The 25,648-nt window shown below is 46.2% G+C and overlaps 1 protein-coding gene across 1 annotated transcript in view; it reads right to left on the minus strand.

Annotated features, from left to right (window-relative positions):
• The window catches only part of LOC147107202 (RNA polymerase-associated protein CTR9 homolog), a 47,528-nt gene that overhangs the window by 8,260 nt on the left and 13,620 nt on the right, over positions 1-25,648 (minus strand). Inside the window, exons 4-11 of the mRNA XM_086008378.1 lie at positions 19,156-19,273; positions 17,444-17,533; positions 16,588-16,736; positions 14,984-15,091; positions 9,383-9,490; positions 7,533-7,769; positions 6,617-6,706; positions 1,840-1,968 (exon numbers count right to left, since the gene is read on the minus strand). Of these exons, the coding sequence (XP_085864504.1) occupies positions 1,840-1,968; positions 6,617-6,706; positions 7,533-7,769; positions 9,383-9,490; positions 14,984-15,091; positions 16,588-16,736; positions 17,444-17,533; positions 19,156-19,273 (1,029 nt within the window). The remainder of the gene's footprint in view (positions 1-1,839; positions 1,969-6,616; positions 6,707-7,532; positions 7,770-9,382; positions 9,491-14,983; positions 15,092-16,587; positions 16,737-17,443; positions 17,534-19,155; positions 19,274-25,648) is intronic.

Genomic DNA, 25,648 nt, shown 5'->3' on the forward strand with positions numbered 1-25,648 from the left:
GAGGGGACTAGTAACTACAGTACGAGTGTGTCGGAGGGGACTAGTAATTACAGTACGAGTGTGTCGGAGGGGACTAGTAACTACAGTACGAGTGTGTCGGAGGGGACTAGTAACTACAGTACGAGTGTGTCGGAGGGGACTAGTAACTACAGTACGAGTGTGTCGGAGGGGACTAGTAACTACAGTACGAGTGTGTCGGAGGGGACTAGTAACTACAGTACGAGTGTGTCGGAGGGGACTAGTAACTACAGTACGAGTGTGTCGGAGGGGACTAGTAACTACAGTACGAGTGTGTCGGAGGGGACTAGTAACTACAGTACGAGTGTGTCGGAAGGGACTAGTAACTACAGTATGTGTGTGTCGGAGGGGACTAGTAACTACAGTACGAGTGTGTCGGAGGGGACTAGTAACTACAGTATGTGTGTGTCGGAGGGGACTAGTAACTACAGTACGAGTGTGTCGGAGGGGACTAGTAACTACAGTACGAGTGTGTCGGAGGGGACTAGTAACTACAGTATGTGTGTGTCGGAGGGGACTAGTAACTACAGTACGTGTCGGAGGGGACTAGTAACTACAGTACGAGTGTGTCGGAGGGGACTAGTAATTACAGTACGAGTGTGTCGGAGGGGACTAGTAACTACAGTACGAGTGTGTCGGAGGGGTCTAGTAACTACAGTACGAGTGTGTCGGAGGGGACTAGTAACTACAGTACGAGTGTGTCGGAGGGGACTAGTAACTACAGTACGAGTGTGTCGGAGGGGACTAGTAACTACAGTACGAGTGTGTCGGAGGGGACTAGTAACTACAGTATGAGTGTGTCGGAGGGGACTAGTAACTACAGTATGTGTGTGTCGGAGGGGACTAGTAACTACAGTACGAGTGTGTCGGAGGGGACTAGTAACTACAGTACGAGTGTGTCGGAGGGGACTAGTAACTACAGTATGTGTGTGTCGGAGGGGACTAGTAACTACAGTACGTGTCGGAGGGGACTAGTAACTACAGTACGAGTGTGTCGGAGGGGACTAGTAACTACAGTACGAGTGTGTCGGAGGGGACTAGTAATTACAGTACGAGTGTGTCGGAGGGGACTAGTAACTACAGTACGAGTGTGTCGGAGGGGACTAGTAACTACAGTACGAGTGTGTCGGAGGGGACTAGTAACTACAGTACGAGTGTGTCGGAGGGGACTAGTAACTATAGTACGAGTGTGTCGGAGGGGACTAGTAACTACAGTATGTGTGTGTCGGAGGGGACTAGTAACTACAGTACGAGTGTGTCGGAGGGGACTAGTAACTACAGTACGAGCGTGTCGGAGGGGACTAGTAACTACAGTATGTGTGTGTCGGAGGGGACTAGTAACTATAGTACGAGTGTGTCGGAGGGGACTAGTAACTACAGTATGAGTGTGTCAGAGGGGACTAGTAACTACAGTATGTGTGTGTCGGAGGGGACTAGTAACTATAGTACGAGTGTGTCGGAGGGGACTAGTAACTACAGTATGAGTGTGTCAGAGGGGACTAGTAACTACAGTATGAAGTGGGTTCTACTTACGGAACTTTTGTTTATTTTATCTGCTATTTTTTTTTTTTACTACCAACAAGAAAGGTTTGCACAGACCTTGGGACAGGCGCTCTGCACAAACCCTCCTGGAGAAAGATCACAGTAATGGACTGAAGGACGGTGGAGATGGGGAGGGTGGAAGCAGGAGCGGAGCAAGAGGGGGAGAAGAAGAAAGGGCACGTGAAGGGGGAATTCTGTATTACGTTGTCGTTAATTCCCAAATTTAGTGCTATGGGGCAAGGTGGAAACCTGCTCCTTTAAATGTCTGAAGAGGATTACCTTAGCTTCTCCCAAGTTTCCCAGTCGGAAGTGAAGTGCCCCAACATTGTTGAGGATCTCGGGAGGTACATCAGCCTGTACTTTCTCCTGAAGGATGCGTGTGGCTGTCCCGTAGGCCGATAGGGCACCCTACAAACAGAATTCAACAAGGTCCTGTCACCAAACACGACCGTACCACAAAAAGACCCATGTGTAGATACACTGTGCAGGAATATAAGAAAAGCCAAGGACGAGATAAGCCCAATCAGCCCGTCGGATCCCATGCTGCCAACATCTAGCTCTCCGTCCAATTGTGTTCTGATGCCCCCTAATGTCCGTGTCGCTGCTACTGCACCTAGCAGCTTACTCCAGGTATTCATCACCTGAAATTCCTTAGAATCATAGAATGGTTACAGGACAGAAGGAGGCCATTCGGCCCGTCGAGCCTGTGCCGGCTCTCTGCCAGAGCACTTCAGCCAGTCCCACTCCCCCGCCCTTTCCCCGTAGCCCTGCAAATTTTTTTCCTTCAGGTACTTATCCAACTCCCCTTTGAAAGCCGTGATTGAATCTGCCTCCACCACCCTCAGGCAGCGCATTCCAGATCCTATCCACTCGCTCAGTAAAAACGTTTTTTCTTATGTCACCTTAAATCACCTTAAATCTGTGTCCACTGGTTCTCGACCCTTCTGCCAATGGGAACAGTTTCTCTCTGTCCAGACCCCTCATGATTTTGGACACCTCTATCAAATCACCTCTCAATCTTCTCTGCTCCAAGAGATCAACCCCAGCTTCTCCAGTCTATCCACATAACTGAAGTCCCTCATACCTGGAATCATTCTTGTAAATCTTTTCTGCACCTTCTCGAAGGCCTTCACATCCTTCCTAAAGTGCGGTGCCCAGAATTGGACACAATACTCCAGTTGAGGCCGAACCAGTATTTTATACTCCATGCCTCTATTTATGAAGCCCAGTAGCCCGTAAGCTTTTCTAACTGATTTCTCAACCTGCCCTGCCACCTTCAACGATTTGTGCACATATACCCCCAGGTCTCTCTGTTCCTGCACTCCCTTTAGGATTGTACCCTTTAGTTTATATTGCCTCTCCTCATTCTTTCTACCAAAATGTATCACTTCACACTTTTCTGCATTAAATTTCACCTGCCACATGTCCGCCCATTCCACCAGCCTGTCTATGTCTTCCTGAAGTCTATCACTCTCCTCCTCACTGTTCACTATACTTCCAAGTTTTGTGTCATCTGCAAATATTGAAATTGTGCCCTGTACACCCACATCCAATTCATTTATATCAAGAAAAGCAGTGGTCCTAGAACCGACCCCTGGGAAACATCACTGTATACCTTCCTCCAGTCCAAACAACCGTTCACCACTACTCTCTGTTTCCTGTCACTTAGCCAATTTCGTATCCATGCTGCCACTGTCCCCTTTATTCCATGGGCCTCAACTTTGCTGGCAAGCCTATTGTGTGGCATTTTGTCAAATGCCTTTTGGAAATCCATGTACACCATGTCAACCGCATTGCCCTCATCAACCCTCTCTGTTACCTCATCAAAAAACTCGATCAAGTTGGTTAAACACAATTTGCCTCTAACAAATCTGTGCTGGCTTTCCTTAATTAGTCTACATTTGTCCAAGTGACTGTTCATTTTGTCCCGTATTATTGTTTCTAAAAGTTTCCCCACTACCGAGGTTAAACTGACTGGCCTGTAGTTGCTGGGTTTATCTTTACACCGATTTTTGAACAAGGGTGTAACATTTGCAATTCTCCAGTCCTCTGGCACCACCCCCGTTTCTAAGGAGGATTGGGAGATTATGGCCAGTACCTCCACAACTTCTTCCTTCACTTCCCTCAGCATCCTAGGATGCATCCCATCCGGTCCTGGTGACGTATCTACTTTAAGTACAGCCAGCCTTTCTAGTACCTCTTTATCAATTCTTATCCCATCCAGTATCTCCTCTACTATGTCTATGGCAGCATCTTCTTCCTTGGTGAAGACAGATGCAAAGTACTCATTTAGTACCTCAGCCATACCCTCTGCCTCCATGCGTAGGTCTCCCTTTTGGTCCTTAATCGGCCCCACCCCTCCTCTTACTACCCGTTTACTATTTATATGCCTAAAGACTTTTGCATTACCTTTTATGTTAGCTGCCATTCTATTCTCATACCCTCTCTTTGCCCCTTTTATTTTCTTTCTCACTTCTCCTCTGAACTTTCTATATTTAGCCTGATTCTCAGGTGTATTCTCGACCTGACATCTGTCATAAGTGCTCTTTTTCTACTTCATCTTACTCTCCATCTCTTTTGTCATCCAGGGAGCCCTGACTTTAGTTGCCCTCCCTTTCCCCCTAGTGGGAATGTACCTCGACTGTACCCGAACTATTTCCTCTTTAAAGGCAGCCCATTGTTCCACTACAGTTTTGCCTGCCAATCTTTGATTCCAGTTTACCCGGGCCAGATCCGTTCTCATCCCACTGAAATTTGTCTTCCTCCAGTTAAGTATTTTTACACTAGACTGCTCCCTGTCCTTTTCCATAGCTAATCTAAACCTTATGATACTATGATCACTGTTCCCTAAATGTTCACCTACTGATACTTGCTCCATTTGACCTACTTCATTCCCCAGAACCAGATCCAGCAATACCTCCTTCCTCGTTGGGCTGGAAACATACTGATCACGAAAGTTCTCCTGAACACACTTCAGAAATTCTTCCCCTTCTCTGCTCTTTACGCTACTATGATCCCAGCCTATATTAGGATAGTTGAAGTCCCCCACTAGCACTACAGTGTCTGCTGTGGCTCAGTGGGTAGCACACTTGCCTTTGAGTCAGGAGGTTGTGGGTTCAAGTCCCACTCTAGAGACTTGAGCACATAAATCTAGGCTGGCACTCCAGTGCAGTGCTGAGGGAGTGCTGCACTGTCAGAGGTGCCATCTTTTGGCTGAGACGTTAAACCGAGGCCCCGTCTGCTCTTTCAGATGGACATAAAAGATCCCATGGCACTATTTCAAAGAAGAGCAGGGACGTTCTCCCCGGTGTCCTGGCCAATATTTATCCCTCAACCAACATAACAAAAACAGATGATCTGGTCATTATCACATTGCTGTTTGTGGGAGCTTGCCGTGTGCAAATTGGCTGACATGTTTCCCACATTACAACAATGACTCCACTCCAAAAGTACTTCATTGGCTGTAAAGCGATTTGAGACGTCCGGTGGTCGTGAAAGGCGCTGTATAAATGCAAGTCTTTCTTTTCTTTATAGTTCTTGCATCTCTCTCTAATTTCTCTGTAAATTTGCTCCTCCATATCTTTCCCACTAGTTGGTGGTCTATAGAATACACCCAGTAGTGCAATGGTACCTCTATTATTTCTTAACTCTAGCCATATAGATTCTGTCCTTGACCCCTCCAGGACATCCTCTCTCTCCAGCACTGTAACATTCTCCTTAACCAATACTGCCACACCACCTTCTATTTTTCCTTCCCTATCTTTCCTGAACACCCTATATCCAGGAATATTAATACCCAATCCTGCCCTTTTTGAGCCAGGTCTTCTACCATCTGATCTAAATATTGATATATCGTCACTAACCCAGACTTGGGTATACAGGGCATAATTTCAAAATTTGTAGATGACACAAAACTTGGAAATGTGAGGAGGATAATAGCCGACTTCAGGAGGACATAGACAGACAGGTGAACTAGGGAGACACATGGCAGATGAAAATTTAACGCAGAGACCACAAGCTTGGACATCTCTACCCTACCACACGCTTCCTGTCAGAGGCACCCTCATTGTATCAATGCTTTCTGGCAACTTGTGTTATTGGTCTCCCCTCGTTGCCATCACTGATGGGAGCTTAACCTTCTACAGTAAGTGGGCACAAGTAACCGTTCACCCCATTCAGGAAGTGATTTCTGTGTCGAGGTTCACTATACTAGTGTCAGGCTGTCTGAGAGCCATAGGGATTGAGCGCATCATCTAGGCTGACACTTACTGTGGAGTACTGAGGGAGCGCTGCACGGCAGAAGTAACCATCCCTTTGGATGAGACGTTGAACCGAGGCTCCGTCTACCTATTCAGGTGGATGCTGATGACCCCACAGCACTATTGGAAGACTGCAGGGAACGTTCTGGAAAACAGTCTTCCCGCAACAAACAGATTAACTGGTCATGTATCTCATTTGTGGGAGCTTGCTGTGCGCAAATTGGCTGCCACATTTCCTTACATTACAACAGTGACTGCACTACAAAAAGTATTTCACTGGCTGTAAAGCGTCTTGGGTCGTCCTGAGGACGTGACACAATGAGAAATAAACACAAGTTCTTTCTTTCTCCAACTGCAACAGATGTACCTGAATATTGATCACTGATTTCAACAACTTCAGAACATAACCACCGCTCCCATTTTTTCGGACAGCAGGTGCTGGTGATGGTTCTGCTGATGCCATTTTCACCTCTTCTAGACTCATCTTTTGTTTCTTTACTTGTCCCATTACCACCCCCTTTCGCCTCGCACCATCATTCCTTTTGTCATATAATCTCTCCTGCCTTCCACCCTATCACAGACCTTCCCTTTTATTCTTTCCTCCCCCTCCCCCCTTTCCCTACCTCTGTACTTGCTTAAAACCAATTATAACTCGAACTTCTTCCAGATCTGATGGAAGGTCATCGGCCTGAGACATTAACTCTGTTTCTCTCTCCACAGTTGCTGCCTGACCTGATTTCAGCATTTTCTGTTTTTATTTCAGATTTCCAGCATCCACAGGGGTTTTGCTTCGGTACCTGAATATCCGACTGTTCAAGGATCTGAGCCAGTTCAATCCAGGCCTCCACATCATCTGGGTACTGCTCAGTCACTTTCTTTAGATGTCCCTTAAAAATAAGAGGATACATTTTAAGAGTTTTAATGCTGTTAAGTGACACATCAAAACGGCCCAGAAATTCCGTTCGCAGGACTGCGATCTGGAAAAATCTGCGCCCTTACCGGAGGGCTCCCAGGAGGCGCAGAGTTCCGTTGCTGGGCCTCTCCAAACTGCCGGTGTGCAGGGCCCACGTATCCCAGGGGCCAGAGGCGCAGGCGGTTCGCAGCGTCCCTGGGATCACGTGGGCCATGGGGAGCCAATCAGAGCAGGGAATCTCCATTCATACATTTGACAGGAAGACCTATCAAATATATGAAGAGAGAGATCACCCCCCAAAAACATAGTAAAACTTTAAATAAATTTTTAAAAAAGCATCACATTTTTAAAATGACTAAATTACATAAATTAAGTATTTTAAACAAAAATGCTATTTTTGGAAAAAAAAAATTGAAGTTTATAACGGCTAAAAAATAATCTTACCTTTCTTTAAAGTATTTTTAAATGATAAATCAGTGGATTTTTTTAAATTACTTTTTTCAACTCTTATCCTGCTTTTACCAGGCGCAAGAATTGTAAGGGTTTTCTGCGGGCCTCCAAAAAACGGAACTCTCCACCCGCAGAGGCCCTGCTCCAGCGCAGCCGGAGGATCTGTCAGGAGCTTTCTTGACAGATCGGAAATGCGGGTTTCCAGCGTATGCGCAGTGCACGCCTGAAACCGGCATTTCTGTTGGCACTACGGGTGAGTACACAGCGTGTACACACCCGTAGGGACCGGAATTTCTACCTCAACAAGTTCACGGCTAAGTTGAGAAAGTTAACAATCCGAAATTGCGTACCTTTGCGACTTCCCTCTTCTCCTGCTCGTCTGAGGTGGCATAGAGTGATCCCAGAATCTTCATAGTTTCGTAATTGTTGGGATAGGCCTTGAGAACTTTCTCGAAGCACTGTGCTGCGTTCTCCTTGTCCCCCCGGTAAATGTACATCTGCCCAAGGCCAAAGAAAGGCAGGACGAAGGTGGTGGAAGCAAACTGCGTGGCTTGGTAATAGTACTGGAAAGCCTGGTCATAATCACCCTGCGGATACAAGACGAAGGACGTTTGTGCAGCCAGCGATGGTGAGATCCCAAGCTTACACTCGCGCTCCAGGTACACAACAGCCCACGTTGAAGGATCTTTTGAATGTTCATGTTTATACTGCCCGTGGAAGGAAGCTTGCATGGAAAAGTGAACCGCGTCTTAGTTCAGAGAAACTGGAGGATGGACCAGGTCTACGATTCGTGGAATCCTAGAAGTTGCGGGAGGTGGCCAGTCAGCCCAAGCTCTTTAACCGAGCGAACTAATCTCACTTCCCCGCCCTGTCCCCTTTTACGATTGCTACAAGAATTTTTAGAAACAGCAAATGGTTCATTAGGCCCAACAAATCTCTTTCCTCCATTTTTTATTGATCTCAACCCAACCTGCTCTCCTTCTTTCTTCCTGAATAAAGATAGAGTTGTCGTCTGAACCCTTTTATAATCCCAACTTCATTGGCCTTCCGATATCTTGTTCCACAATGTTATTACTCTACGCGCAAAACATTCACCAGCTTTCCCATTTTGAAACTCGTGTCCCCTGCACTTTGAACCTTGTATCCATATCTGCACCATCACCAAGACCGCCAATTTCCCCCTCTGTAACATCGCCCGCCCCCACCCGCCTCAGCTCACCCGGTGCTGAAACCCTCAGCCAGGCCTTTGTTACCTCCAGACTCGACTATTCCAACCCACTCCTGGCTGGCCTCCCACATTCCTCCCTACGTAACTTTGAGGTCATCCAAAACTCTGCTGCCCGTGTCCTAACTCGCACCAAATCCCGTTCACCCATCACCCCTGTACTTGCTCACCTACATTGGCTCTCGGTTAAGCAATGCCTCGATTAAAAAATTCTCATCCTTGTTTTCAAAATCCCTCCATGGCCTCAACCCTCCCCATCTCTGTAACCTCCTCTAGCCCACAATCCTCCGCGATCTCTGCGCTCCTCCAATTCTGGCCTCTTACGCATCCCTGATTATAATCGCTCCACCATTGGCAGCCATGGCCCCAAGCTCTGGAATTCCCTCCCTAAACCTCTCTACATCTCTCTCCTCCTTTAAGACGCTTCTTAAAACCTACCTGTTTGAACAAGCTTTTGGTCACCTGTCCAAACATTTCTTTATGTGGCTCGGTGTCAAGTTTTATTTGATAATCGCTCCTGTGAAGCACCTTAGGATGTTTTACTACGTTAAAGGCGCTGGATAAATAAAAGCCGTTGTAACATAGTGAACAATTCGCCTGATCAATTCAATCGATGGCCTTTACAAACCGGAAGATTGCAACAGGACCGTCTTGAAACCTCCTCTTTTCCAAAAAGCCGGATTCCTTTCAACCTTTCCTGATAACTCAGACAATTCCCGACCCTGGAATTACGAACATACAGATTTGTTGGGTAAGCATTAAGAGATATGGAGCCAAGGCGGATAAATGGGAGTTGAGGTACAGATCAGCCATGATCTGATTGAATGGCGGAACAGGCTCGAGGGGCTGAATGGCCTCCTCCTGTTCCTATGTTCCCGTTCGTTAACATCTCAGTGCACACAAGTTGATTTCCCTTTTGTAAGCCGGTACGATACAGAACACACAAGCTGGATTGAAATGCTCCCGTTAACTCACCTGAACGTGGAAGGACCTAGCCAGCTGATAGCAACTCTCCGCTTGCATCGCCTCCACCTCAGTGTTATGGAAGGCGTGAAGAGCCAGGTGCTGCACTTTGCTGTAATCCTAAAAAGGGACAGAAAAAGCGGAGTCAAGAAACCGAACTCCATGGTACTGTACTGTCACACAACCGTTTACACCAGACTAATATAAAGGACAGTATTTATTTCTTCCCGCTCGCTGGTTTGTCCGGTTTGAATTTCGGGGGGGGCCTAGAGCAAGGTTTCCTCTCATTTTTTTGGGTGTGCGACCCCTTTAACGGGCTGAGCAGCCCATTAAAACTTCCGCGCAAATTTTTCCATTCAAAAGCCGGTGACTGGCCTGTGCGGGACCTCCAGACCGCTACGCAGCTTGACGAGAACATTGGCCTGGAGGTTTAGAAAGGGCAGTTTTTAAATCCTCAATCAGAACGCCACGGTCGGAGGCGGAGCTTAAAACCGGCAGCGACCCGAGGCGTACCAACTCAACAGCAGAGGAGAGGTAAAAAATAATCGAAGAGTGACGTCACCAGGAAGCAGGTAAGTGATTGGTTGGATTGGTTGGTGAGTATTTCTTCTTTTCATTACAAGCTTAAATTCTGCGGTTTTTTTCTAGGGTCTCTGTGCTGTAGTGGAGACAGTTGGTAAACCATTTAACTGGTGTAATTAGAGGGATTGATTTAATTTAAATCCAATTAATTAAAGGGGATACTAGCATCTATAATCGGGCAGAGGGTGTCCATAACTAACAATAATTTTTTTTAATTAATTACATAAAATGGAGCAGGTGATGTGTTACTGTTGCGAGATGTGGGAGCCGGTAGACCCCATTGAGGCTAACGGTGATTACATCTGTGACAAGTGTCTGCTGCTACAGGATCTCCAGCTCCGTGTTGATGAGCTGGAGTCTGAGCTTCGGACACTGCGACACATCAGGGAGGGGGAGAAGTACCTGGACTCTGTGTATCAGGAGGTGGTCACACCTATGAAGTTAACTAATTCAGATGAAGCCCATGGCCAGGGTCAGGACGGTGTGACTACGAGTGAGGCAGGTACGGGGATCCAGGAGGTAGTGTTGGAGGAGCCGCAGCCCTTGCTCTTGTCCAACAGGTTCGAGGTTCTTACTCCCTGTGGGGACAGGAGCAGGGACTGCAGGGAGGATGAACAACCTGGCCACAGCACCGTGGAGCGAGGGGCCATTCAAGAGGGGGGAGTAAATAGAAATGTTGTAGTGGTAGGGGATAGTATTATTAGAGGGATAGATAGAGTTCTCTGCAGCTAAGAGCGAGAGTCCCGTAGGCTGTGTTGCCTACCCGGTGCCAGGGTTAAGGACATCTCCTCTGGGCTGGAAAGAAACTTGCAGTGGGAGGGGGTGGATCCAGTCGTCGTGGTCCATGTTGGTACAAACGACATAGATAGGACTAGGAAGCCGGTTCTGTTAAAGGAGTATGAGCAGCTAGGGGTCAAATTAAAAAACAGAACCTCAAGGGTAATAATCTCTGGATTATTACCTGAGCCACGAGCGAATTTGGCTAGGACAAATAAAATTAGAGAGAGTTAAATGTGTGGCTCAAAGACTGGTGTGGGAGAAATGGGTTTTGCTTCCTGGGACACTGGCACCAGTACTGGGGCAGGAGGGAGCTGTTCCGTTGGGACGGGCTTCACTTGGCCAGTGCTGGGACTAGAGTCCTGGCGGATCATATAACTAGGGCTGTAGAGAGGGCTTTAAACTAACTAGTGGGAGGGAGGTTCCTAGAGAACAAATAATAAAAATGACAACAGAGAAGGTCATAGACTTAGGTAGCAGTGGGGAAATTAAAAACCAGAGCGTGTCAGGAAGGGGCAGGAGGTATGGAGTAAAAGGTAAAGTAATAAAAAGGGCAAAAGCAGGAACTAAGTGTCACAAAACACATTTGAAAGTTCTCTATCTGAATGCACGTAGCATTCGTAACAAAATAGACGAGTTAATGGCACAAATAGCTACATATGGGTATGATCTTGTGGCCATTACGGAAACATGGCTGCAGGGTGACAATGCCTGGGAATTAAACATACCAGGTTATTTAACAATCAGGAAGGACAGGCAGGAAGGAAGGGGAGGTGGGGTGGCCATGTTAATAAAGGAAGGAATCACTGTAATACAGAGAAATGATATTGGGTCAAAAGATCAGGATAATGAAACAGTTTGGGTGGAGATAAGGAATAACAAGGGGAAAAAAACACAAGTGGGCGTAGTCTATAGGCCTCCGAACAGTCGTAACTCGGTTGGACGGAGTATCAATCAGGAAATAGTTGAGGCTTGTAATAAGGGAACATCTATAATTATGGGGGATTTTAACTATCATATTAATTGGACAAATCAAATTGGGCAGGGCTGCCTTGAGGATGAGTTCATTGAGTGTATTAGGGATGGGTTTCTTGAGCAGTATGTAACTGAACCGACCAGAGGGCAAGCTACCTTAGATCTGGTCCTGTGTAACGAGACAGGATTAATTAAAAATGTCCTAGTAAAGGATCCCCTTGGAATGAGTGACCATAACGTGGTTGAATTCCATATTCAATTAGAGGGTGAGGAGGTTGTATCTCAAACAAGCGTGCTAAGCTTGAATAAAGGAGACTATGAAGGTATGAGAGCGGAATTGAGTAAAGTGGATTGGGAAAATAGATTAAAGGGTAAGACGATACATGATCAGTGGTGTACATTTAAGGAGTTATTTTACAACTTCCAAAAAAACTATATTCCACTGAGAAGAAAAGGGTGTAAAAGAAAAGACAGCCATCCGTGGCTAGGTAAAGAAATTAAGGATAGTATTCGACTAAAAACAAGGGCATATAAGGTAGCCAAATCTAGTGGGAGGATAGAGGATTGGGAAAACTTTAAAAGACAGCAAAAAATAACAAAAAGATTGATTAAGAAAGGGAAGAGAGATTATGAAAGTAAACTAGCAAAAAATATAAAAACAGATAGTAAGAGTTTTTATAGTTATATAAAAAGAAAAAGGGTGGCTAAAGTAAATGTCGGTCCCTTAGAGGATGTGACCGGGAAATTAATGGTGGGAAATATGGAGATGGCAAAAACACTGAATGAATATTTTGTATCAGTCTTTACAGTAGAGGACACCAAGAATATCCCAACACTGGACAAGCAGGGGGCTATAGGGGGGGGAGGAGATAAACACGATCAAAATCACTAAGGAAGTGGTACTCGGTAAAATAATGGGACTCAAGGCGGATAAATCGCCTGGACCTGATGGCTTACATCCTAGGGTCTTGAGGGAAGTGGCGGTAGGGATTGTGGATGCATTGGTAATAATCTTTCAAAACTCCCTGGACTCAGCAAAGGTCCCGGCAGACTGGAAAACTGCTAATGTAACACCCTTATTTAAAAAGGGCAGTAGACAGAAGGCTGGAAACTATAGACCGGTTAGCCTAACATCTGTGGTAGGTAAAATTTTGGAGTCCATTATTAAGGAGGCAGTAACAGGACATTTGGATAATCATAATTTAATAAGACAAAGTCAGCATGGTTTTATGAAGGGGAAGTCATGTTTGACAAATTTGCTGGAGTTCTTTGAGGAAGTAACATATAGGGTGGATAAAGGTGAACCAGTGGACGTAGTGTATTTAGACTTCCAAAAGGCATTTGACAAGGTGCCACACAAAAGATTATTGCATAAGGTAAAAAATCACGGGATTGGGGGTAATATTCTGGCATGGATAGAGGATTGGCTATCTAACAGAAGGCAGAGAGTTGGGATAAATGGTTCATTCTCAGGCTAGCAATCAGTAACCAGTGGTGTTCCGCAGGGGTCAGTGCTGGGTCCCCAACTCTTTACAATCTATAGTAATGATTTGGAGGAGGGGACCGAGTGTAACATATCAAAGTTTGCAGATGATACTAAGATGGGAGGGAAAGTAGCGAGTGAGGAGGACATAAAAAACCTGCAAGGGGACATAGACAGGCTAAATAAGTGGGCAGAGATTTGGCAGATGGAATACAATACTGGAAAGTGTGAGGTTATGCACTTTGGCAGGAATAATCGTAGAGCAAGTTATTATCTTAATGGCAAGAAACTGGAAAGTACTGAAGTACAAAGGGATCTGGGGTCCTGGTGCACGAAACTCAAAAGGTTAGTATGCAGGTGCAGCAAGTGATTAAGAAGGCCAATGGAATGTTGGCTTTCATTGCTAGGGGGATAGAATATAAAAATAGGGAGGTATTGCTTCAGTTGTACAAGGTATTGGTGAGACCGCACCTGGAATACTGCATACAGTTTTGGTGTCCATACTTAAGAAAAGACATACTTGCTCTCGAGTCAGTACAAAGAAGGTTCACTCGGTTAATCCCGGGGATGGACATATGAGGAGAGGTTGAGTAGATTGGGACTCTACTCATTGGAGTTCAGAAGAATGAGAGGCGATCTTATTGAAACATATAAGATTGTGAAGGGGTTGGATCGGGTGGATGCAAGGAGGATGTTCCAGATGATGGGTGAAACTAGAACTAGGGGGCATAGTCTTAGAATAAGGGGCTGCTCTTTCAAAACTGAGATGAGGAGGAACTACTTCACTCAGAGGGTGGTAGGTCCATGGAATATGCTGCCCCAAAAAGCTGTCGAAGCTACATCATTACATAAATTTAAAACAGAAATAGACAGTTTCCTAGAAGAAAAGGGAATTAAGGGTTACGGGGAGCGGGCAGGAATTTGGACATGAGCCTAGGTTCGGATCGGTCATGGCCCTGTGGGTAGCGGAGCGGGCCCAGGGGCCGTGTAGCCTGATCCTGCTCCTGTTTCGTGTGTCTATTTCTGTTGGATTCAGGAGATAGTCCTGTCATAGTGGATTGGCGGTTAGGATCAGATCAGCCATGATCTTATTGAATGGCGGAGCAGGCTCGAGGGGCCAATTGGCCTACTCCTGCTCCTATTTCTTATGTTCTTATGTCTGTTAGTACCAGCAACTTGAGACATCTATAAACTAGCGGGAATGTGGATTTAAACTTTAATCAACCCCTGAGGTTCCATGGTTCGCACCTCTGTGACTTTGAGACCAGAAACTTGGGTCACTCCTAACCCTAGAGGGAAAGTTGAGATCCACTGACACAGCTAACTTACAAACAAATGTCTAAACACTGTTGCTCCTGGAAGACCATAGGTATCATTGCTTTTTAACAAGAAGTTTCTTGTGTGGCACAAAAATATCTTACACCATAAATCCTGTATCTCTCGCTCTCTCATTCTTAGACGTCTCTAAACTCCCTGCGAAAAGGTACAACATCAAGGCGCAAAACACAATAAGGTGAGATAGTTCCAAACAAAAACCCATCAAGAAAGTAAGTTACATATAGGGCCAGGCCGGGTAAGGACGGCAGGTTTCCTTCCCTAAATGGACATTAGTCAACCCGTTGGGTTTTTACGACAATCCGACAGCTTCATGGTCACTTTTACTGAATTGAAATTCCCAAACGGCCACGGTGGGGTTTGAACTCGTGTTCTCTGGATCATTGGCCCAGGCCCTTGGATTACTTGTCCGGTAACACCACCACGACACCACCGTAACCATATACTGCACGGGTTTGTACCTTTTTGAAGAAGAAGTGGTTGGCCAGGTGATTTAATACCATGGGGTTGCTGGGGTCGATCGTGTAAGCTCTCGAGAGTAGCTGCACGCCGTTTTTGATGGAATCAGCCTGGGGAAACAACAAAGCGTCTGTAAGCTTACAGTTCATTCAACATTCAGTACACAGTGATCACAAGTCCAGTCAGCTGGGCCACTTCACCGGCGCAAATCAGGATTCACCACGAGTGTTTTTAGCTGCCTCTCACATCTGCCAACAGAGCTCCACACTTTCAGGGTAGTCTGTGAATTCAACTGACGCGCACGAGAATATAAATTTTCAGGAACAGGAAGAGGCTGTGAAGCCAAACTTTTACCCCCTTTTCCATGGCGCCAACTCACCTGCCCACTTAATCACCATCTCTCTCAATCCATTCTCTCTAAAAACAGGTCTCGTTGTCCCTTTAACCGTTTCCCAGACAATTTCTTCCACAAAAAACGACTGATGGAGTAAATAAAGAGAAACTGTTTCCACTGGCAGGAGGATCAGTAACCAGAGGACACAGAGTGAAGAGAATAAGAAAAACGTGCATTTCTATAGCGCCTTTCACCACTTCAGGACGTCCCAAAGTGTTTACAGCCAATTCTGAAGTGTAGTCACTGTTGTAATGTAGGAAACGCGGCAGCCAATTTGCGCACAGCAAGCTCCCACAAACAGCAATGTCATAATGCCCAGATCATCTGTTTAGTGATGTTGATTGAGGGATAAATATTGGCCCCGGGACACGGGGAGAACTCCCCCTGCTCTTCTTCAAAATAGTGACCATGGGATCTTTAACTCCACCTGAGAGGGCAGACGGGGCCTCGGTTTAACGTCTCATCCAAAGAACGGCAGCTCCGACAGCGCAGCACTTCATGGGGAGAATGAGCCCAGATTATGGGCTCAAAATCTACAACCTTCTGACTCAGACACGAGAGAACTACCCACTAGGTCATGGCTGAAGGTGATTGGCCAAAGAGCCAGAGGGGAGAGGAGGAGAAATGTTTTTACACAGCGAGTTGTTGTGATCTGGAATGCGCTGTCTGAAAGGGTGGTGGAAGCAGATTCAATAATAACTTTCAAACGGGAATTGGATAGATACTTGAAAAGGAAAGAATTGCGGGGCAATGGGGAGAGAGCAGGGGAGTGGGGCTAATTGGAGAGCTCTTTCAAAGAGGCACGATGGCGAATGGCCTCCTTCTGTGTTGCATCATTGTATGAAGAAAAATAATAGTTTGCCTTGTGGAATCAAGTTAGGACGGGTGTGCTCGCGGGACTGTGCCAATTTTTGCCAGGGGTCCCCCACACAGATAGCTTTGACAATCGCTCCTGCGCTGCATCATGTTGCCTGCAGAGACTCTTTTAAATTGTACCGTCTATCTGTCCAAATTTTATTTGGCAACGCTCCCGTGAAACGCTTTGGGACATTTTACTACTTTAAAGGTGCTGTATAAATGCAAGCTGCTGTTGCGTCCGTTTTAAATTCAGTAATAAAAGTAACCGCGTTTGACGGGAGATTTGCTGTAACTGTTCTACGTCAGCCCTGCTCCGTCTCCAGAGCAGAACACAGTCCCGGGCAGGTAACTCACCTCTTTGTTGTTCAGTTCCAGGACGGCCAGCCCCACCAGCGCCCCTACACATTTAGGGTTGAGATCTAGAGCCCTCCCAAACGCCAGCCGAGCTTTCTCCAGCTTACTCAGCTTCACAAAGCAGTGGCCCATGCCCAGCCGCACCTCAGCTGTGAAGACAAGGAACAGGAGTCACGCTCAGGTAAATTTATCGCATCAAACATTTGCTCGGTTTTTCCAAGTAGGAAATGTTGTGTTCCGAGAGATTTTGACAGAGTAAATCAGGAAAAACTATTTCCACTGGTCTGAGAGTTGGTAACTACATCTATAAGATCATGACCAGAAGAACAAAAGGAATGGTTTATTATTTTTTAAACACAGAGTTGTTTTGATATGGAAACAATGGTGGAAGCAGAATCAATTGATAGTTTAAAAAAAAAAGTGGAGGAATATCTAAAGAATAAAACATTTAAAGGGTCTGGGGAATGGTACCATGGGGAGAGCTCAGGGAGCTGGCACAGGCACGATGGGCTGAATGGCCTCCTTCAGTGTGATAAAATCCCATGATTCAATGTACCCATTGGCAATTCGTGTAACTTGGGTCACAGTAGAGCGCAAAGCCAGCCTGCATTCCCACTCCCGGTTACTAACCGGCAGCCTCTGCTGCAAGTATAATTTGCCGCTTAAACATCCGCTCCCTCCACCACCACCGACGCACCGTGGCTGCGGTGGGTACCAGCTACAGGACGTTAAGGGTAAATTCACAGGCACTTTTAGGAGAAGCCAGTTTTGGGGGGGGGGGGGTTACGCTGCTGTTAAACAAGTCTATATGAATGCTAATTGAGCCTGTGTCTGGATGCGTGGAGCCACTCCTCACCTGGGCATCCAGGATTGGTCCGAAGGGCTTTCTTGTAATAGGCCAGAGCCCCTCTGTAATCTTTCTTATTGAAGGAGATGCAAGCTTTACCTACGGAGGGAAAAGAAAGAGACAGTCAACAGCTCAGCACGTTAACTCAAATTACTCAACTCAGTGGGTGCCAAACTACAGCTCGTGGGTCACTTGTAACCCAAGACCCAGCAGTCTGGTCAGTGAAGACCTGCCAACTCAGTCCTGTGTTTACTCATTTGCTGGTTTGTCCGGTTTGAGTTTCCTCAGCTGGAGATTTAAGAAAAGACACTTTGGAAGTGGTTGTCTCATTGGTGGATAAATCCTGAATCAGATAAATCCTAAATCAGAACAGATCTCTTAGTACCAACAGCTGGGGCTCAGTGGGTAGCACTCTCGCCTGTGTCAGAACGTCGTAGGTTCAAGTCCCACTCCAGAGACTTGAGCACATAATCCAGGCTGACACTCCCAGTGCAGTACTGAGGAAGTGCTGCACTGTCGGAGGGGCAGTACTGAGGGAGCGCCGCACTGTCGGAGGGGCAGTGCTGAGGGAGCGCCGCACTGTCAGAGGGTCAGTACTGAGGGAGTGCTGCACTGTCGGAGGGGCAGTACTGAGGGAGCGCCGCACTGTCGGAGGGGCAGTACTGAGGGAGCGCCGCACTGTCGGAGGGGCAGTACTGAGGGAGCGCCGCACTGTCGGAGGGGCAGTACTGAGGGAGCGCCGCACTGTCAGAGGGTCAGTACTGAGGGAGCGCTGCACTGTCGGAGGGGCAGTACTGAGGGAGCGCCGCACTGTCGGAGGGGCAGTACTGAGGGAGCACCGCACTGTCAGAGGGGCAGTACTGAGGGAGTGCTGCACTGTCGGAGGGGCAGTACTGAGGGAGCGCTGCACTGTCGGAGGGGCAGTACTGAGGGAGCGCTGCACTGTCGGAGGGGCAGTACTGAGGGAGTGCTGCACTATCGGAGGGCCGCACTGTCGGAGGGGCAGTACTAAGGGAGTGCTGCACCGTCGGAGGGGCAGTACTGAGGGAGCGCCGCACTGTAGATGGGGCAGTACTGAGGGAGCGCCGCACTGTCAGAGGGGCAGTACTGAGGGAGCGCTGCACTGTCGGAGGGGCAGTGCTGAGGGAGCGCTGCAGTCGGAGGTGCCCTCTTTTGGATGAGACATTAAACCGATGCCCCGTCTGCCCTCAGGTGGACGTAAAAAATTCAACAACACTATTTTTTAAGAGGAGCAGGGGAGATCTCCCCAGTGTCCTGGCCAATATTTATCCCTCAACCAACACCAAAAGCAGATATTCTGGACATTTATCTCATTGCGGTTTGTGGGATCTTGCTGTACGCAAATTGTCTGCCGTGTTTCCTACATTACAACACTTCAAAAAAGGTACTTCATTAGCCGTGAAGCGCTTTGGGACGTCCAAAGGACGTGAAAGGCGCTGGAGAAATGGGAGTTCTTTACTTAACAGCCCGAGTTACATGCAAATTAGTGGGAATGTGGGATTTAAGTTTTATATGTGGCCCCTCGAGGCACCATGGTACGCACTTACGCAACTCACAAAGGCTAAAAGCTTGGACACCCCCGCTGACTTAACTGGACAATTTTAGTTCTTTACAGTTTGATCTGGAGGGAGGAGGACCCGTCTCTTCTCTGAGTCAGAACCAAGAACCCGTCACACGCCTCGCATTCAGAGAGTTCTTACCCAGGAGCGCGGGGATGTTATTCGGTGACTGATTGAGCACAAAGTTGAACTGTGCCTCAGCTTGGTCCATTTTATCCCCCTCCAGCAGACAGAAGCAGGCTCTCCCCAGCAAGTGGTTCTAAAGACAAGTGGAGAGCACAATATCAGGCAAAACACCTTTCACTCAGAAAACTAATGAATTATGTAGAATGTACAGCACAGAAACAGGCCATTTGGCCCAACAGGCCCATGCTGGTGTTTATGCTCCACTTCATCTCACCCCATCCTTCGCTTCCTTTCTCCCTCATGTGTTTATCCAGCTTCCCCTGAAATGCATCTATGCTATTCCCCTCAACCACTCCCTGTGGTAGCGAGTTCCACATTCTCACCACTCTCTGGGTAAAGAGGTTTCTCCTGAATTCCCTATTGGATTTATTCGTGACTATCTTATATTGATAGCTCCTTGTTCTGTGGAAACATCTTCTCTATGTTTACGCTATCAAACATTTTCATAATTTTAAAGACATAGAAGATAGGAGCAGGAGTAGGCCATTCGGCCCCTCGAGCCTGCTCCGCCATTCAATGAGATCATGGCTGATCATCCAAATTCAGTACCCTGTCCCTGCCTTCTCCCCATATCCCTTGATCCCTTTAGCCTTAAGAAATATATCTAACTCCTTCTTGAATATATTTAATGAATTGGCCTCAACTGCCTTCTGTGGTAGAGAATTCCACAGGTTCACCACTCTCTGGGTGAAGAAATTCCTCCTCATCTCTGTCCTAAATGGCTTACCCCTTATCCTTAGTCTGTGACCCCTGGTCCTGGACTCCCCTGCCATCGGGAACATCCTTCGAGACTCCTCAAATGAAGACTGAACTTTCAGAATAACTATGGCAAGTATTTCTCAATCTCACCCCCGAAGCATTTAAGGGGAGGCTAGATAAGCATACGAGGGAGAAGGGAACAGAGGGTTATGCTGATAGATTTAGATGAGGAAAGACGGGAGGAGGCTCGAGTGGAGCATAAACGCCGGCATGGACTGGTTGGGCTGAATGGCCTGTTTCTGTGCTGTATATCCGATGTAAACCCTGTGAGGAGAAGCAGTTAATGGAGGCCTGTAAAAAAGGTACAGTAATAATCATGGGTGATTTTAATCTCCATATTGATTGGACAAATCAAATTGTCCATGGTAACCATGAGGAGGAATTCATAGAGTGTATCCGGGATGGTTTCCTCGAACAGTATGTAATGGAACCAACCATAAATGATCTCACGGTAAAGGATCCTCTAGGAAAGAGTGATCATAGCATGGTTGAATTTCAAATTCAGTTGGAAGGTGAGAAAGTTGTATCTCAAACCAGTGTCCTGATCTTAAACAAAGGCAATTACAATGGCATGAGGGCAGAACTGGCTAAAGTGGACTGGAAAAATAAATTAAAGGGCAAGACAGTTGAAATGCAGTGGTGGACATTTAAGGAGATATTTCATAACTCTCAACAAAAATATATTCCAGTGAGAAAGAAAGATTTTAAGAGAAGGGAGCACCATCCGTGGCTAACTAAGGAAGTAAAGGATGGTATCAAATTGAAAACGAAGGCATACAATGTTGCCAAGATTGGTGGGAGGCCAGAGGATTGGGAAATTTTTAAAAACCAGCAAAGGATGACTAAAAAAATAATAGAGAGAGATGATGAATTATGAGAGTAAGCTGACAAGAAATATTAAAACAGATAGTAAGAGCTTCTACAGGTATATAAAAAGGAAGAGAGTAGCTAAAGTAAACTTTGGTCCTTTAGAGGATGAGACTGGGGAATTAATAATGGGGAACGGGGAAATGGCAGAGACTCTGAACAAATTATTTTTTATCTGTCTTCACGGTAGAAGACACTAACAACATCCCAATAATGGATAATCAAGGGGCCACAGGGAGGGGGGGAACTAAAGACAATCACTATCACTAAGGAACTAGTACTCGTTAAAATAATGGGACTAAAAGACGACAAGTCCCCTGGACCAGATGGCCTGCATGCCAGGGTCTTAAAAGAAGTGGCTGCAGAGAGTGGATGCATTGGTTGCAATATACCAAAATTCCCTGGACTCTGGAGAGGTCCTAGCGGATTGGAAAACTGCAAATGTAACACCCCTATTTAAGAAAGGAAGGAGAGAGAAAGCAGGAAACAATAGACCAGTTAGCCTAACATCTGTTGTTGGGAAAATGTTGGAGACCTTCATTAAGGAAGAGGTAGCAGGGCATTTAGAAAATGATAATGCAGTCAAGCGGGGTCAGCATGGTTTTATGAAAGGGAAATCATGTTTGACAAATTTGCTAGAGTTCTTTGAGGATGTGCGATTAGCAGAGAGTGCCGTTGAGAGTTTGGGTTAGTGGGGTGTTAGGTGCTGTTTTTGTTTTGTTTCTGGCCTTGTTTTTCCTGCCAGTCTCAGGATTAGCAGACATCGTAGAGGCGGAGCAACAAGGAGCGGCCCAGTCGAGGCAGCCGGAAGCTGCAGCAGGTATCAAGTCGAGTCGGAGCAGCGAGGCGAGGCAGCCTGAACAGGCAACATTCCAAAGGGAGGTCAGAATTCAAAAGTGACATCACAGCCAAGCTGGTAGGTGATTGGCCGGTTGGTGAGTACTTTTCCTTCCCTTTTAAACCTTTATAAGTTGGTAAGTTCAATTAAATAGAGGTGTGATATTCATCATCTAGAATCGGGGCAGAGGGTAGTTAAAAATAATAATAATAAATTTAATTAATTACATATAATGGCAGAACAGGTGATGTGTTACTGCTGCAATATGTGGGAGCTGGTGGACACCATTGATGTTCATAGTGATCACATTTGCAGTAAGTGTTGGCTGCTCGAGGAACTCCGGCTCCGTGTTGATGAGCTGGAGACCGAGCTTCAAACACTGCGACACATCAGGGAGGGGGAGAGTTATCTGGACTCTGTGTTCCAGGAAGTAGTCACACCAATTAAATTAACTAATTCAGATGTAGCCCGTGGTCAGGGACAGGAGGGTGTGACTATGAGTGAGGCAGGTACGGGGATCCAGGAGGTAGTGTTGGAGGAGCCGCAGCCCTTGCTCTTGTCCAACAGGTTTGAGGCTCTTACTCCCTGTGAGGACAGGAACGGGGACTGCAGGGAGGATGAGCAACCTGGCCACAGCACCGTGGAACGAGGGGCCATTCAAGTGGGGGGAGTAAAAAGAAATGTTGTAGTGGTAGGGGATGGTATCATTAGGGGGATAGGTAGGGTTCTTTGCAGCTGAGAGCGAGAGTCCCGAAGGCTGTGTTGCCTGCCCAGTGCCAGGGTTACGGACATCTCCTCTGGGCTGGAGAGAAACTTGGAGTGGGAGGGGGAGGATCCAGTTGTCGTGGTCCATATTGGTACCAACGACGTAGATAGGACAAGGAAGAAGGTTCTGTTAAAGGAGTATGAGCAGCTAGGGGTCAAATTAAAAAACAGAACCTCAAGGGTAATAATCTCTGGATTACTACCTGAGCCACGAGCAAATTTGGCTAGGGTAAATAAAATCAGAGAGTTAAATGCGTGGCTAAAAGACTGGTGTGGGAGAAATGGGTTTTGCTTCTTGGGACACTGGCACCAGTACTGGGACAGGAGAGAGCTGTTCCGTTGGGACGGACTTCACTTGGCCAGTGCTGGGACTGGAATCCTGGCGAATCGAATAACTAGGGCTGTAGAGAGGGCTTTAAACTAATTAGTGGGGGGGAGGTTTCAAGAGAGTGAAAAATAAAAATGTCAGCGGCGAAGGCAATAGAGCAAGGTAGCAGTGGGGGAATTAAAAACCAGAGCGTGTCAGGAAGGGACAGAATGTATAAAGATAGAGGTAGAGTAGTAAAAGAGGTAAAAGCAGGAATAAATTGTCACAAAACATATTTAAAAGTTCTTTATCTGAATGCACGCAGCATTCGTAACAAAATAAACAAGTTCTGGTGGCCATTACAGAAACATGGCTGCAAGGTGACCATGACTGGGAGCTAAACATCCAGGGGTATTTGACTATTAGGAAGGACAGACAGGAAGGAAAGGGAGGTTGGGTTGCTATGTTAAAAAAGGATGGAATCACTGCAATAGTGAGAAATGATATTGGGTCAAAGGATCAGGATAGTGAAACAATTTGGGTGGAGATAAGGAATAATAAGGGGAAAAAGTCACTGGTGGGCGTAGTCTATAGGCCTCCTAACAGTTGCAACTCTGTTGGTCGGAGTATAAATCAGGAAATAGTTGGGGCTTGTAATAAGGGAACAGCTATAATAATGGGGAATTTTAACTTTCATATTGACTGGACTAATCAAATTGGGCATGGCAGCATTGAGGAAGAGTTCATAGAGTGCATTAGGGACGGGTTCCTTGAGCAGTATGTTACTGAACCAACCAGGGGGCAGGCAATCTTAGATCTGGTCCTGTGTAATGAGACAGGATTCATAAAAAATGTCCTAGTAAAGGATCCCCTTGGAATGAGTGACCATAACATGGTTGAATTCCAAATTCAGTTGGAGGGTGAGAGAGTTGGCTCTCAAACCAGTATACTAAGCTTAAATAAAGGAGACAATGAAGGTATGAGAGCAGAGTTGATTAAAGTGGACTGGGAAAATAGATTAAAGTGTAAGACGGTACATGGGCAGTGGTGTACATTCAAGGAGATATTTCACAACTTTCAAGAAAAATATATTCCAGGGAGGAAAAAGGGGCGTAAAAGAAAAGACAGCCATCCGTGGCTAAGTAAAGTAATAAAGGATAGTATCCGACTGAAAACAAGGGCATATAAAGTAGCCAAATCTAGTGGGAGGATAGAAGATTGGGAAGCATTTAAAAGCCAGCAAAGAATAACAAAAAGATTAATTAAGAAAGGGAAGATAGATTATGAAAGTAAACTAGCAAAAAATATAAAAACAGATAGCAAGAGTTTTTACAGTTATATAAAAAGAAAAAGGGTGGCTAAAGTGAATGTTGGTCCCTTAGAGGATGAGACCAGGAAATTAGTGGTGGGGAACATGGAGATGGCAGAAACGCTGAACAAATATTTTGTATCAGTCTTTACAGTAGAGGACACTAAAAATATCCCAACACTGGACAAACAGGGGGCTATAAGGGGGGGGAGGAGCTAAACACGATTAAAATCACTAAGGAGGTGGTACTCGGTAAGATAATGGGACTAAAGGCGGATAAATCCCCTGGACCTGATGGCTTACATCCTAGGGTCTTGAGAGAAGTAGCGGTAGGGATTGTGGATGCATTGGTGGTAATTTTCCAAAACTCCCTGGATTCAGGAAAGGTCCCGGCAGATTGGAAAACTGCTAATGTAACACCCTTATTTAAAAAGGGAGGCAGACAAAAGGCTGGAAACTATAGACCGGTTAGCCTAACATCTGTGGTTGGTAAAATGTTGGAGTCCATTATTAAGGAAGCAGTAACAGGACATTTGGATAAGCATAATTTAATCGGACAGAGCCAGCATGGTTTTACGAAGGGGAAGTCGTATTTGACAAATTTGCTCGAATTCTTTGAGGACATAACAAACAGGGTGGATAAAAGGGAACCAGTGGATGTGGTGTATTTGGACTTCCAAAGGGCATTTGACAAGGTGCCACACAAAAGATTACTGCACAAGATAAAAAATCACGGGATTGGGGGCAATGTACTGGCATGGGTGGAGGATTGGCTATCTAACAGAAAACAGAGAGTTGGGATAAATGGTTCATTCTCTGGCTGGCAATCAGTAACTAGTGGTGTTCCGCAGGGGTCGGTGCTGGAACCCCAACTCTTTACAATCTATATTAACGATTTGGAGGAAGGGACCGAGTGCAACGTATCCAAGTTTGCCAACGATACAAAGATAGGAGGGTGATGGGTGAGACTAGAACTAGGGGCCATAATCTTAGAATAAGGGGCTGCCCTTTCAAAACTGAGATGAGGAGAAACTTCTTCACTCAGAGGGTAGTAAATCTATGGAATTTACTATCTCAGAGAGTTGTGGAAGCTGCGACATTAAATAAATTTAAAACGGAGACAGTTTCCTAGCTGATAAGGGAATAAGGGGTTACGGGGAGAGGGCAGGGAAGTGGACGTGAGTCTAGGTTCGGATCAGCCATGATCCTATTGAATGGCGGAGCAGGCCCGAGGGGCCATATGGCCTACTCCTGCTCCTACTTCTTATGTAACGAGCAGGGTGGACAAGGGTGAGCCAGTGGATGTGGTGTATTTGGATTTCCAGAAGGCATTCGATAAGGTGCCACATAAAAGGTTACTGCATAAGATAAGAGCTCATGGAGTTGGGGTAATATATTAGCATGGCTAGAGAATTGGCTAACTAACAGAAAGCAGAGAGTCGGGATAAATGGGTCATTTTCCGGTTGGCAAACGGTAACTACTGGGGTGCCACAGGGATCAGTGCTGGGGCCTCAACTATTTACAATCTACATTAATGACTTGGATGAAGGGACCGAGTGTAATGTAGCCAAGTTTGCGGATGATACAAAGATGGGTGGGAAA

Source organism: Somniosus microcephalus, chromosome 15, assembly GCF_052327205.1.
Source record: "Somniosus microcephalus isolate GS21.2 chromosome 15, FLI_Smic_1.0, whole genome shotgun sequence".
NCBI classification, from domain to species: domain Eukaryota; kingdom Metazoa; phylum Chordata; class Chondrichthyes; order Squaliformes; family Somniosidae; genus Somniosus; species Somniosus microcephalus.